General features: G+C 38.4%; 1 protein-coding gene across 1 annotated transcript in view; it reads left to right on the top strand.

The window, feature by feature from the left end:
* The first annotated feature begins 4,136 nt into the window (after window positions 1-4,136).
* The window catches only part of LOC149088786 (poly(A)-specific ribonuclease PARN-like), a 107,116-nt gene continuing 95,200 nt past the window's right edge, over window positions 4,137-16,052 (top strand). The window contains exons 1-2 of the mRNA XM_089250123.1: window positions 4,137-4,164; window positions 14,287-14,312. Coding sequence (XP_089106249.1) covers window positions 14,294-14,312 — 19 coding nt within the window. The 5' untranslated portion in view covers window positions 4,137-4,164; window positions 14,287-14,293. The remainder of the gene's footprint in view (window positions 4,165-14,286; window positions 14,313-16,052) is intronic.

The raw sequence follows: 16,052 nt of genomic DNA on the forward strand, positions 1-16,052 counted from the left end.
AGTCATGTCTCCTTTCTTTTTTTAGTTATTTAATAGAAGATAGAGAGACTTTTAGGACATGTTGGGTCGACAGTTGGAGCCAGACTGAACTCCAATACAAGAACACACTAGATAATGCCTAGCTAGTAAGTGGCATAAAAAATATAATAAAAATATAAAAATTGTACAAGACAAGTAGTGCCACAGTAGTAACAGATTTATGAAAAATAATCAGCTATATACAGGGTGATTATAATTAAAGTTTTGATTCCAAAACTATACAATAAGTACTGATCAGAATGACTTGAAAATTTGCATGGATACTCCTGAAGCAATGGAAGTTTCTTTCTCAAAAGAAAAAAGTGCAAAATGTGCAAGTAGATGATGCTGTACTTGGCCAGCAGTATAATCTATTTTGTGCAACCACATCATTTCGGCACTTCCACAGCATCAGTGTGTGGATAGAACTTCTATCAATATGCACATTGCAATACCAGCAAAGCAGCTGCTGAAGACCCATTTTGATAGGATGCACCTTAACCCTTGCAAATTCTGGTTGTAGGGGGGTACCACAAAATGTTATGAACAGTGGTCGAATTGCAAACTTTTGTGAATTGCAAGCTTCAGTGCATCCCCTATATGTTAGAAGTTCCTCAGGAATATTAACGTGGGGGCGCGTTTGGTTTAATAAAGATGAATTGCAAGCACATCCACATCATGACATACTCTGATCTGTTGTTGAACAGGAATTTTTGTGCTTTCACCTCATAGCCAAAACACGGTGAACAACATATGTAACATTTCTTAAGTAAGTTGTAGGTATTTGTTCAATTACTTTGTTTTTTATGATGTTTCCATGAATTATGAAATCGTGAAATGCTATAATTAAGGTATCATTCTGCCATGACTGGCTATCGTTTCCACTCTGCGAGCAAATTTCCCACATGTTGGATGATGTCATTAATTTTACATTTTTAAGTAGTTTTTCCCCTTTATCAAATAAAATTTAATTTTTTCAGGAATATTAATGTCAATTTTCAAGTCATTCTGACAATCATTCTTTTTTTATAGTGTTTTGAAATCAGAACCTTAGTTATAATCACCCTGTATATCGTAAATCATTGCTAATTAATCTGCATTATTTATGCTTCATTAAATACATTATATTCACCTAATTTTTATTACTTTTTGCAAAATAGCTTCCTAATTAAGTATACTGAAAGTAACTGGAGAAAAACCTTTATATATTATATGATTAATAATAACATTAAAAGAATTTTTCAAACACACAGTAATCCACTGAGTTAAGCAAAAAATAATTAAATTGTAAAAGTTGGTTTTTGTTAAAATGTAATAAATATTTGTTGATTAATTAGCATGGGAATAGCGTTAATTACATTAATAAACATTTTATTTTAGTTAATTATTAGAAGTTTGAATGATTTTCAGAAATTTCATTGTTTTTAATGTTAATACTATATAAAACAAAAACCGGTTTTTTGGTTTTTTTACCAACCCTGGTGTGGAGGAAAAAAAAATAAAAATGCTATATAAACACAACAGCAAAAAATTCAATTTACCTCCCAGCACGTTAAACACCATCCTAAGTTCAAAGATGCATTGTACATCAATCAAAATGTAAGATTTCTTTTTTTCTATATTTTGTTTTTTCCCTACAAACTACATCCCGTATAATGCACGTAAATACTTATTGGAATAACAAATACATAGTTTCTTCTTATTAAATCTCTATATGTACCGGAATGTTTGTTAATAAATTAAAAATGCTACATGAAATTGCTATGGTCTGTGAAAAACTGCCTTATAATTCTTATAGACATTTCCCGCTTATATTGTTTTTTAGTTCTGATTTTTGAAAAATGTTATTAGCGGGATTGACTGTATGTCATACAGTGTTCAATAGTTTTTAATAAGAAACACAGATTTGAAGAAGACAGAGACAAATCACATATTTATTAAATTAAATTAATTAATTACTTACTTGTTCTTCCAAAAAAAATTACAATGTGAATCGAAACAAAATCAATGAGCCTTCATTGAAACAGAAATGTGAATCATTTTCTGTTTACATTACCAAGATTTAAATTTTTTTTGCTCAGTCCCATGTATTTTTAAGCTCAGGCACACGGAAGAGTTCCCTTTTGGTGCTTTGTTGCTTTTGTTTTTGTATTGATTGTTTGATATCCTTTTTAGAATAAAACTGTCTTCATTTTCTGGCCACTTCTGTAGGTTGCCAGATCTTTTCTTGCATTTTACATGAGCTTCATTGGCCTCCACTGTCACAACTTGCCCAGGCTAGTATGCCTTCCATAATTTACAATTACAAATTCATCATTTGCTTTCATATAACCATCACTCAGGAACACATGGTTTATTGGGTCCTCAAAGATCTCTTCAGTGTTTGACAAGTTCAATGGAGTATCAGAAGCCAAGGAATATTCATCTTCATCCCTAGAAGAAGATGAAGGCTTCACTTTACGAGAAGTTTTTTTTTAAGCAATCGTGAATAAACCTGTGATGGTATCAAGATAAAATTGACTAGCCTTGCATGGACCTGGCAGACTACCTGTAAATGTGAAAGGATGTGCATATTCATCATCACCTGGTTTCTGTCAAGGAGAAAGAGTCGTGGGACACTTTTCCCTCTAACTGACATATACGTGATATTATAATCCAGAATTAGTCATGTCTTGAAAATGTAATTTGTCCATAATTATTCGTATCACACAAAATTGTTTGCTCTCTTTGTTTCGGATTAATCATCGAAAATGTCCAAAAATTGAGCCATCTCCATGTAAAGTAGGACACATACACACACACTTTGTGGTTCATACGGTATGTTTTTGTTGAAAATTAGGGAAAATTGATATGATCCTGATGTGTCTGAGAAATCCATCGACTTCACTAAAATTATGCTTGAATTTTTCTGATGCGTTGTGCAGAATTTTTAGTCATTCTGTAGCAGGGTTTAAAATACGGTCGCATTTTTTGCAAAATGCAAAAAAAGTAGTAGCCACTTTCGCAAAAAAAATAATTCGCTTTCATTAAATTCTGAAAATTTTTTGAAAGAGCAGTAATAATTAAAAAATGATCGCGTTAAGAGGAGATAGTAGTCATTCTGAGGATTCATTACTCTGGAAGTGTTTTCCATTTGTCCAAATTAGCCATTTTTGGGAACTTAAAGTTGTGCAAGTCAGCCCTGTTAGTTTAATTTTCTGGCTTTCAAACTTTAATATTGTGGTCTACAAGCTTCAATATTCCCATCTCCTTGATGGGGAAAAGGACTACTATTATAAATTACTAGAGAATATTCTTATCAAAAATAATAATTATTCTCAAGTTATTTATTGAGATTATTTATTATAATACATGTTGTTACATATATTATTCATAATACTCTCTGGAAAGATTTTTGTAACTGAAGAATATTCTCATTGAAGGACTATTATTAATAACTTCAGAATAATTCTTATTTTCTATAAGAATATTCCCCAGTAATTTATGAAAGTAGTACTTCCACAGAGAATATTCTCAAAGATATTATATGTAACTATATCATAAATAACAGGAGAATATTCTCAAAGATATTATATGTAACTATATCATAAATAACAGGAGAATATTCTCAAAGATATTATATGTAACTATATCATAAATAACAGGAGAATATGCTCAAAGATATTATATGTAACTATATCATAAATAACAGGAGAATATTTTCATCAAGAACTTATAAGAATGTTCTCAAGTTATATATGATAGTAGTCCTTCCAGAGAATATTCTCTGAAAGATTATTCTCCAGAATTTTACATCTCTAATTATGAGCATCTTGAAAATCAAGCTAGGGCTTATATTTTCTGGTTAGGTCTTATTTTCAGAGGAAAACTATACTTTTTGTTCTGTTTCAGTTGAAGATGTTGTTACCATTGTTCAATTCAAGAATCCCACAGTTTTCTTCTTTTCCTTATGAGATAATGTTATTTTTGTCTCTTGATATTTCAGTTATGAAAGTCTGATGTACCTGTATAAAACTTGCAGCAATCACCTTTTTATGTATCATAGACAACACAACATATTGAATCAGCATTCTGCTCTGGTCTGTAGAGTCACAAACATCGACTCGCACTGTCTCCACACTTGGTGACTGTTGTCCACAATCTTTGGTGAGTCGCCTCACACCCCCCACCCCCAGTAGCGAACTTACGGTTCAAAATGGGCCGGGAAATGGACAGTTCATCCGGAATGTATTTTTCTTGTCTGAGGAATGGGAGGCATAGGCAAAGTAATTCTTGTTGATGACGGAATGGAATCGTTGACGTCTGAAGCCAGGAAGGCGGGTTTCAGTCTGTCCAGATAAACTGTTAATTTTTTTCCACGGATGTCGAATGTCTTTTCACGTCATTGGATCACTTGAAACTGTCCATCATATGGAGGTTGGGGTGGCTTCCACACTCCATCGTGCCGAATGAATACGTGTGAGCAGTCCTTTGGATTGGATTTTGGGTTTATTGGCGCGAGGACCAATTTGGTCAAACTGCGCCAAAACAAATATAAAAATTAAAAAAATGTCCTTTTGTCATGTCAAAAACTAAAACTGTGCATGATAAAAAAGCAACATGAAACATAAAACAATGACATGAATTGTAAAAACTATAATTTGTCATAAAAACCAATGGCTTTGATGAATTTAAAAATGCGAGATGCATCGCAATGGTCAGATAAAATGTCACGAAGTGAAAGATGATTCTGACCAAAAGCGGTCGTAAAATGATGACGATGGTGCGAACAAGTAAAAGCATGGGCAATGGTAAATGGACTTTGACAATGAGGGCATTCTGGTTGACTCTCTCGTAGTAAAAGATATGATTGTGTGATGCGACTGTGTCCTATGCGTAACCGGGCAAGCAGAACTTCCTCCTTTCGGTTAGTTCTGCAGCTCGAACGCCAGTGGCCAAGTGTGGGCTTGATGGCATGAAGTTTATTATTAGTTTGATTGTTCCTATGATCCTGCCAGCGGCGATGCATCACTTCCCGGAGGATTGAGAAGTGGTCACCGGCAGGTACCAAAAGGCTATTATCAATGTTAGTTGTTGTTCGAGCTGCGTTGTCTGCTTTTTCGTTGCCCGGTATTCCTACATGACTTGGTACCCAGTAAAATTTTACTGTGGTACCGTGATGAATGAGGTGATGTAGTTCATGAAAAATGGCATGAATGAATGGATGAGTGTGAAAAGTGAAGGAACACAGTGCTTGCAATGCGCTGAGAGAGTCGCTATAAATGATGCATCGTCGGTGGCATTTGCGTCGTATATGACGTAGAGCCTGAAGGATTGCGTACAGTTCTGCCGAATAAATAGAGAATGTGTCGTGAAGTTTGAAAGATGTCTCTTCACAGCAGATGTAGGCACAACCGACATGCCCAGGGCTCTTGGAGCCATCGGTATATATGGGAAAGTACCTATTGTACCTACCCCTGTGCCTGAAGAATATCTGTCGATATATAACATCTGCTGTGGTGGCTCTAGGGTATAACGATAATGAAAGAGACACATCTGGCACAGGGCCGTCTTAAGAGCATCATGGGCCCCCGGGCCAAGTGATCTTTCTGAGGCCCTACCAGGCAAATTCTCGTAAATTTCAACCGGATCTCATTTTTGTGAGGCCCCTTTTCTCTTGGGGCCCCCGGGCCGTGCCCGGGTGGGCCCATGCCTTAAGACGGCACTGATCTGGCAGAGACTGCTCCAATGGTGCCAGTTGTCAAGCAACTGGGGCCACACGACTGATGTCTATTTGTATTTCTTCTACAAGTGCCCTCATACGAAGATCGTAAGATGGAACACATGAAGGTCGAGCAGCAAAAAGTATATGAAATGACGGATTGAAAATGACATTATGAAGTGGATGACCTGGCAAAGACTTCATTTTGATATGATATTTCAAAGAAAGTTGTTGGCGTCTTGATGTCAGTGATGGCTCGTTGCATTCGACATAGAGGCTTTCCATGGGAGAAGTTCAGAAAGCTCCAGAGCAAATGCGGAGAGCGAGATGATGAATTGGGTCGAGCACACTCAGATAGCTCCGAGGTGCTGACCCGTATACAATGGAACCGTAGTCGAGCTTTGATCGTATTAGAGCTTTATATAAGTGGAGGAGCGACTTACGGTCTGCTCCCCATGATGTAGAAGAGATGACCTTCAAGAGGTTCATCGTCTTCATGCAACGAGCTCTCAACTGTGAAATATGAGGTTTAAATGTAAGTTTCTTGTCAAATGTAATGCCGAGGAATTTTGTATTCTCTACAATAGGTATTTGACTATTATTTAAAAATAATTGTGGGTCATCATGAAGCTCACGACGCCGGCAAAAATGCACAGCGACGGTTTTGTCGGCGGAGAAAGAGAAACCGTTATCATGAGCCCACTTGCTGATCATGTTGAGTGCGGTTTGTAATTGTCTCTCGGCTGACCTCATATTCACTGATTGATACGATATCAACAGATCATCCACGTAGAGTGCGCCAGTGACAGACAACGGGAGTTGGTTCAACACCCCGTTGAGTCTTAAAATAAAAAGTGTAACACTTAAAATGCTACCTTGAGGTACACCTTGTTCTTGAATTTGGGGAGCTGATAATATGCTTCCGATCCGTACCTGGAAGATGCGGCGAGCAAGAAAGTTCTTAATGAAAATGGGCAAGTTGCCCCGCAAGCCGCTATTATAGAGGTCAGAAAGAATTCCGTGCCTCCAAGTACGGTCGTAGGCCTTCTCTATGTCGAAAAATATGGCTAGCATATGCTATCCTCTTCACAAGGCTGGCTCCCTCAATATGGCTCCCTCTTCACAAATGCTTGTCTTATTGATGTCTCAAGGCGTAACAGATTGCCTGTTGTGGACCTGAACCGTCTAAAGCCGCTTTGATGTTTAGATAAAATATTGTTAACCTCAAGGTAGTGCATAAGGCGATAGTTGACCATGCGTTCCATGAGCTTACATAAACAACTGGTCAAAGCAATAGGTCTGTAACTGTTCGGTTGTTGAGGATTTTTGCCAGGCTTCGGTAATGCAAGAACAATGGCTGCTCGCCAGGTGTCAGGAAATGAATGACTGACCCAGATCCGATTAAATAATATGAGTAAATGTGACAGTGATTCTGGTGAGAGATGCCGAATCATGGAATAATGAATGGCATCGGGCCCTACAGCTGAGTCAGGACTTCGCTGCAAGGCCGTCGTCAGTTCATGAAGGGTGAACAATGAATTGTACCCCTCCGGTGTAAAAGGCCGGAAGGTGTACGATGTGCGTTCGGCCGATGATTTAATGGGATGAAACGATGGGGGATAGTTCGCATCACTGGAGACAGTGGCGAAATGGGCGGCGATGGTATCCGCAATATCCCTCACATCGCTGATGATAGTGCCATTGGTGTTTGAAATGGTGATGGGATGAGACTGATAATGATTCCCGTGGTGAACCTTTGCCAGGACTCGCGTTGAGCCTGGCGCCTGGTTCTTCTTGCTATCGCCTTTGCTTTTAAAAATGCCAACTTATTATCATGGGTAGGGTACTGCCGTAACCTACTACATGCTTTCTTTTGTGCTTTAATCGTGAGACTACATTCGTGGTTCCACCAAGGTTTAGGAAATTTAGGAAGTTTCGAGGAGACTTTGGGTATTGCTTCATTGGCTGCTGAGATCATACAACTGGTCACAAGGTCGACACAATGGTCGACGTCGGGTTTCGAAACCATATCCTCCGTGATTTCTGCCTTGACCGTGAAGTCAGCCCATCGGGCGGCCACAAGCTTCCACCGAGGAGGTCCCTCAGGTATGTTATGGCGTCGATCAAGGCACTTAACCACTAGAGGAAAATGATTGCTCCCATGGAGGTCTGGATCAACCGACCAGGACCAGTTGGGCAAGAGTGAGGGTGAACATAAGGATAGATCTATTGCAGTGAAACTATTGTTTGGGGCATGGAAATGAGTGAAACTGCCATCATTCATGATGACGAGGTCCATGTCATCTAACAGATGTTCAGCCATTTCCCCACGAGGGGTGTTGCTGTTAGAACCCCACATCATGTTATGAGCATTGAAGTCTCCAAGAAGAAAAAATGGTGGAGGCAATTGATCAATCAGATCTTATAGATCTCTCTGTAAGATGGTGTCATTTGGTGACAAATAAATGGAACAGATGGTAATTCTCAGGCCTGTAGAGATTTCCACCGCGATGGCTTGCAGGTTCGTATGCAGCGTTAAAACGTGCGACGACACATGATGTGGAACCAGCTGAGCGACACAGCGGCAGGCTCTACTCCCGTCATCGTAATCAATAAGGAAAAGGGAATGTCGCCTGATGTTCCATGTCTCCGAGGGCTTCGTGAAAGTTTCTGGAGTGCCACACAAACAGGATGATAAATATTGATCAAATCCTTGAGATCCTCATAATTGGATCTAAGACCACGAATGTTCCATTGAATTATGTTGGCCATAAATTTCAATTTCAAATAGAAGTAGACGGTTCAAGGTCCTTGAATTTATTCCGGTCTAGTTTCCGGCGAGTACCACCAGTTTGTGACGGATTATCAAGATCCATATCACCAATTGACTTGTCATCAATTAGTGATACATTCTGGAGGGTGGGACATTTAATTGCTCTCTGTATCGCTTTTCTTGAATATCCGGTCTTTAACTGTTTCTTTTTAGATTTATTTCCAGAATTTATCTTGGGTTTAGTACCAGATTTTTTGAATGTGTTAGCCGTTACTTTTTCCGCTTCTTCTTCGGAGGTAGTGGACTCCCTCCGGAATCCAGCGGAGCAACAGCAGCCACAACTATTGCATGATTGATTGGATGAAGTTTGAGTAGATGCGTTAGCTATTGGTTCGGTATGAGTTGTAATAGAAACTTTGGTGATATTGTTAGTAGTCGGTGAAGGTGTAGTCATAGATGATGATGATGACCTTTCCTCCCACATACATACACTACATAAAAATACATACATTACTCACTTGTCTATCCCTTCATCAGGGGGACGCGATGGGCCCCCAGCCTGTATGGGGAATATATGGCCCGCCTAAGGGCCAGGCATCCCCTTAAAATTTTTATTCTGGTTCTGGTTCTGGTAGTCATATTGGCGTATGATTTACCAACTATTGGGGCTTGGTTAGATGTTACGAGACGACGTGCTTCAATATACGAGATGTTATTAAGGACCTTGATCTTCTGGATCTCTTTTTTTTCATTCCATTTCGGACACTTTCTGTCAAATGCGGGGTGATTGCCACCGCAATTGACGCACTTGAATGATGTTGAGGTGCAGTTGTCCGAAATGTGGTCCTTCTCACCGCATTTTGCGCAGGTGGGTTGACTTCGGCACGCCGTTCTTGAGTGACCGAATTTCTGACAGTTGAAACATCTTACAGGGTTAGGTATATATGGCCGGATTTTGAGGCTGTAATAACCGATCTTAATATCTTTCGGCAATGTTGGCGATGAGAATGTAAGGATTATGTCGCGTGATGGAGCTGGGTTGCCATCTTTGCGGCTCATGATATGTTTGGCAGATGTTACGCCTTGAGACGCCAGCTCTTCTGTTAGTAGTTCTTCATCCATGTTAATCAAGTTAGTGTCTGAAATGACACCACGTGAATAATTCAACGTGGGATGTATTTTGACTGTTATGGGAATGTTTGCAAGAGACGTGAGCTTTTGAATGAGTTCGGATTGTTTGGCTGTGTTAGTTTCAATTAGAAGGTCTCCTGAACGAAGAGCCTTCACTGATTTTAATGTGCCCATTGCGCCATAGAGAGCTTTGTCTATTAAGAATGGTGATACTTTGGCCAGCGGTTTATCAGTGTCAGTACAATGCAGGAAGAAAAATGAAACAGTAGAAGCAGGATCAGTGACAATAGTTTCACTCATAGCAGGTCTTTGACGTTTTGGTGCATTTTGATTTTTCCCCATTTTGGAGATAATGTGTTCGGCCCCTACCGACCATGCCCACCATGGAGCCCTACAAGGGGACGCGCACACGTAACCGATGAAGGTTAGTAGCAATGCCAGGTTAGGTAGGAGCTATACACCACCGAAGCAGGTGAGCAGGCGCGTTCAAGATCCAAGAACGTGAATCAGCACCAACAAACCTCAACGACGTCCAGCAGGCCCGGCCCCTCTACCTGCCCAGTAGTGTAACCCCTTCAGCCACCGAGGCGACCAGCCGATTGACCCAGACGGGGCTAATCCAGGCCTCCCGTTTCGGCTGAATCCGAGGCCAAAGCTAGCGCATCAGGCTAACCAGGATCCCCATCTCCAGCCTTGCGGGTCTCCACGCACGGCAAACACGCAGGTAAACAGCATCCCAGATAGGGCAAACGCTAGAAGCAATGCCCCGTCTGGGAGGACCCCTCCCCGCCTGAGCGAGGCCCACAATGAGGGGTTGCACACAAAAGACAAGGACATAAACAAGACAAAACGAGACGCAAGACAAGTACTGAAGATGTGTAGAAAAAAACATGTAATCTGGGCTATTGAAAGTGAAGGATATGAGCACAAATAAACGATGACAATGACGTGTGATAGATTTAGCATTACCCAGGGTGCACCACGAGGAGGCCTATCACATTACACCCCGAGCAGTCCTTTAGATGACGGTGGATGAAAATACTTTGTGGTCCATGACAAGATGTTGGTTGCAGTCATAATTTTGAAAAATGTTCTTTGATAGTCTCAACAAGTTCTTTTGATGATGTTCGCCTCGGAGTGAGATCGAATGTTTCTCCGGGAAGTGTGAGACTAGTGCCGTATACCAATAGTGGTGGTAGCTTTTAGATCTTCTTTGAAGATTCTACGGAAACCGAGTAATATGGTGGGCAAGGCAGTACACCAGTGCTCTGTGCTATATGTGTAAGGAATTATATGAGGAAGGGTGAGACTAGTGCTGTATACCAATTCCGTGGTGGTAACTTTCAGATCATCCTTGAAGACGCTACGGAAACCTAGTAATATGGTGGGCAAGCCAGTACACCAGTGCTCTGTGTTATATGCCTTGATGGCAGCTTTGAGTGGTCTGTGTAGCTCCTCTACAAGGCCATTTGCTTGCGGGTGATATGGTGAGTACCGTATTTGTTGAATTCCTAGTACTCTTGCCAGTGCTAAGAAGAGGGAGCTCTCAAATTGATGGCCTTGATCTGTTGTAATCTTGGATGGCACGCCGAAGCGAGATATCCATGCTGAGTAGAATGTGCAAGCTACAGTCTCTGCATTGATGTTTGGAATCGGGGCCACCTTCGGCCAACGCGTGAACCTGTCGATCATAGTTAGACAACAGGCATTGCCACCAGAAAGAAGAAGAGGACCAATGATATCAAGATGGATTTGATTAAATCGTTCAGTTTGGTCAGAAAATAAACCTAATGGAGTTTATGTATGTTGTGTTATTTTGGATTTTTGACAAGGTATATATTGTCTGGACTAGTTATTACAATCTTTAATGAAGACCAAATGAAGCGAGTCTGAATCAGTTTGGTTGTAGCTTTAATTCCTGGATGGGAAATATTATGAATGGTCTCGAAAATCTGCTTCCGAAATTGTTCTGGTATATATGTCCTAGATTATATACTTCCATAGGATTATATGGTCCAGCTGTGTCAGTGGTCAACACTTCACAATCTGGCAAAGTCACTTTTTTGAGCTGTAATCCTCATGGATTTTGTAAAAGATCAGTTAAAGTTTGGTCACGTTCGTGTGCTTTTGAAATTTCATTATAGTCAATAGGATTATGGAAATTGAAATTGATGCAATATGGGAAAGTGCATCCCCGGATATGTTTTTACTACCTCTGATATAGCGTATGTCAGCAGTGAATTCGGCAATAACATCTAATTGCCTGCATTGATGAGGAAAAGCCTTGTCTAATTTTTGTCTGAAGGCATATGTCAATGGTCTATGGTCCGTGAGTGAAGAAAAGTCCCTAGTTTCTAACATATGCCAGAACTGCTTTATAGAAGCATATGCAGCTAGCAGCTCGCAGTCGAACGCACTGTAGTTGCGTTCTGCGGGATATAATTTCTTAGAAAAGAATGCAAGAGGCTGAAGCTCGTTGTCAACCACCTGAAACAGTGCACCGCCAATGGCAAAAGCGGATGCATCTGTTTGAAGTAAGAGTTTGGCATCGGATTTCAGATGTGCTAAAAGGGTTGCGTTGGACAATAATGTTTTGGAATTTTGAAATTTCTTATTTGCCATGTCAGTCCACGCAAAAAAAATTTGTCTGTTATTTTTTTTTCTCGACCCTTTCAAATGATTATTCAGTGCAGTTTGTGTATGTGCTGTGTGCAGCAGCACCGATGCCATTAGGATCAGGGTAGGACCTTTTTGTAATTCATCTATTTTGTTTGGTCAGGATAACAAATATTTTGGTCACCACTGTGACAATCAGCTTTTTATGCATCATAGACAACAACATATTGAATCAGCGTTCTGCTTTGGTCTATAGAGTCACAAACATCGACTTGTGCCGTCTCGCAACTTGGTGACTGTTGACCACAATCTTTGAGCCATCACTAACTTATGAAAAAGTAATGCAAACATGCAAATATATTTTCAATGAAAATTCAGTTTACATAACATTGATTTACTTCTTCACAGAGGCTTCAATTTATTTATACAAGAATTTGTGCGTGTGTGAAAAATTATTGTGAATTATAAATAAGGAATAATATCTGTGATATGCTTATCACATATTACATATCAGGTATATTTGTTAAATTAAGGTCCATGGTTACATTTTCTGCTTGCGGTTTTTTGTAACATATTTTAATATGTGAATCTCTACCTAAATGCTTACATAAAAAAAAGGATATGCAGAAATTTTTGGAATACATAAACTAACCTCAAAATAAAATTTCAACCTGCAAGCAACACATTTTCTTCGAAAACAATTTCCCCCCAAAAAAACCCGGGTTTTTAGGGTAAAAAACCGGTCAGCGGGGGTGGGGGAAATGGGTATCTACCCGGGCAACAAATTTGACAACCCTGTCCCATACGACACATTTTTGCTCTTCAGAATTATTAGGGTCTGCGTAGCCAAGTTGGTTGTAATTTCTAGGTGTCATTGTGAGTTAGAATCCACTTCGAAAACGTTTCGTACAGTGAGCCAAACACAGAATATGCATGCAGCTAAAAAAAAAACAGAGGCCACAAAAACCAACTTGTCCAGCACGGTGGCGGAAAGAAATTGGGTAAAAATGTCCATATAAATAATACAATAATCAAACAACAAACTTTAAGAGCAATACGTATGTATTAAAAAGTGGTGTGATGAGAACATAGGTAATTACTGTAGTCACTAGGAATAATTAATGTAAGTATTTTGTTAATCAGGTCTGATGTGGAAAATGATGGCTTAAATAATAGCCGCTGTGGTGGTCGAGTGGTTATAATGCCGGACTCGTGATGCGAGGATCCGGGTTCGAACCCCACAGTGGTGGTTGGCTGAAGTTGGTTTTCTGTGGTTCCCAACTTCAAGGCGCAAATGCGAGCCAATCTCCCCGTTAAAAAGTCTCGCCACAGAGAGCAACAGTCCTACAACGATAAATCATTCAACCATAACACTTCACTCACAGTTAGTAAAACTGGGGGCAGATGACAGTACTACACATAACAAGCATTACACAGAAACAAACTTTACGTCAGGTTGCACTACACGTACACGCACATTCCCGCATGTACCGATTCGTTGGGGGGTTCCGCGGGGGGGGGGGATGCATGTGTGGTCTAGCAGTAGTAGGTAGGGGCTCGGGGATCCATGATGATCTTAAGTCAGCCACCTCGTTGGGCAATTTGCCTGTTGTGGCGTTGTATTTGTATTTGTATTTGTATAATAAGAAAATCAATTTAATACAAATTATTTTTACCTAGTCCCGGGCCACACTTCATGGGCCAGCTGTTGGCCACCCCTGCACTAGAGCATAGTTTTTCACCATGTTAAAAGATAAGGTATCCCTTAATAAATATTCACTTGAGGTGTGGAACCTCAAGATGGCAATATTTTATTGTGAAATTTGGAAACAGTTTGTTTTAGCCAGTTTATCACTGTTTAATGACTTGGGCAATGTGAAAAAAGAACAAAGTGTTTATCTTGTTTTTTGCTCCACCCCCTATTATGTGATATTTTTTCTTCCTAGTATATTTATAGCTATAAATATTATATGTATTTAATTTAATGTACTTTTATTATATTCATTCGATTGCTGCTTTAGAATTTGACTATTTTTAACTATTTCAGGGATAAAATGGAGGTCAATAAGCACAGTAAGTAAAATGACAAACTTTCTCATTTTTTTGTAGAAATTTTTTCACCGTATTTTCCTGTGTATAATCCTGTTATACTTCTGATTTTACTTATCTGCAAACTACGAGTAACTATATGAGTAAGATTATATTTTTCCCCAAATTAGCGGAATTGGCATCTGTGGATTATAGACAGAAAATTATAATACATATGCGAGATACTCTAACATGTTAAATAACATATGTTCTTAAATAGGATCTACACACTCGTGTATAATCGACCCCACATCTCACTCACATCTAATATCTTGAGGACCATTCAAATGGTAGAATGTATATTTCTAGGACAGTTTTCTCAAAATGTGTGTCTGGGCTAAGGTAAAAATACTATGTATTAAATTTAATTTGTGATAATTGTTTGAGCTATTGGTTCTGACAGCTGATTTTCTGATTGTCAAATTATTGGCATGTATTATTTCTTGTAGCAAAAATAATTTATATAGAGATGTAAAATTCCCGAGAATAATCTTTCGGAGAATATTCTCTGCTAGGACTACCATTATAAATAACTTCAGAATGTTTTTATAAGTTCTGGATGAGAATATTCTCCTCTTATTTATAATATAGTTACATATTATATCCTTGAGAATATTCTCTGGAAGGACTACTTTCATAAATGACTGGGGAATATTCTTATAGAAAATAAGAATTATTCTGAAGTTATTAATAATAGTCCTTCCAGAGAATATTCTCGAATATTCTCCTCGATGAGAATATTCTTCAGTTACCGAAATCTTTCCAGAGAGTATTATCAAGAATATATGTAATAACATGTATTATAATAAATAATCTCGATAAATAACTTGAGAATAATAATTATTTTTGTCTAATAATTATTATTTTTGATAAGAATATTCTCTAGTAATTTATAATAGTAGTCCTTTGAGAAAGAATATTCTCTGTCCCCATCTCTTCCCATCAAGAAGATGGGTATATTGAAGTATGTAGACCACAACATTAAAGTTTGAAAGCAAGAAACCAACATGGCTGAATTACACAACTTTTAAAGAAATGTGAGTGATACAGAATTTAATTGTATGTGCATTGAAAAAACAACAGTTCTGTATCTTAGAATGAAGGTGATTGTATAATAATTGCTTCCTTTATCAATCAACTTTGATTTAATTTCTTTTGTTGTGAACTTATTTCTGAAAATTTATCTAATTTTAAAATATTTTTTTAATGTTTTAATTTAATGGTTTCTAAAATCTTTATAACCAAAGTTTTAAAACCTCTCATCATGACCTGGAGAATATTCTCGAACTAAGTTGTTATTAGGGAGTGATTATACCAAAAATTGTTTTGTTGTAAATGTTTCAGGTAATGAAAACTGATTCATATTTCACAATGTAAACAAAATTAGTAAAGAAAAAGGAAATTAGTTAAAAGGAAAATGAATATTCTCAATTATTCTCTAATTTTTATATCCAGGAGAATATTTCAGAATATTCTCAGAATATTCTCGTTCTCCGAGAATATTTTCACCTCACATCTCTAGAACAGATTATACAGACTTATGTATCGTACAACTTGTATGTAAATATAATTCATACTAGGTAAAAGAAAATTTGATTGTATTTTGCGTGCTGCCATTCATAGCATAACATGAATAAAAAAATCCACTAGTGTGTGGATGGAAAAAATTGTCTCCTTCAAACTTTGTGTTATTTCTTTAAACATGAATACTTTCCACTGTTTTGA

This window comes from Pholcus phalangioides, unplaced genomic scaffold, assembly GCF_987345545.1.
Source record: "Pholcus phalangioides strain wild (caught in Gottingen) unplaced genomic scaffold, Ppha-v1.0 ptg000003l_1, whole genome shotgun sequence".
In the NCBI taxonomy this organism is placed as follows: domain Eukaryota; kingdom Metazoa; phylum Arthropoda; class Arachnida; order Araneae; family Pholcidae; genus Pholcus; species Pholcus phalangioides.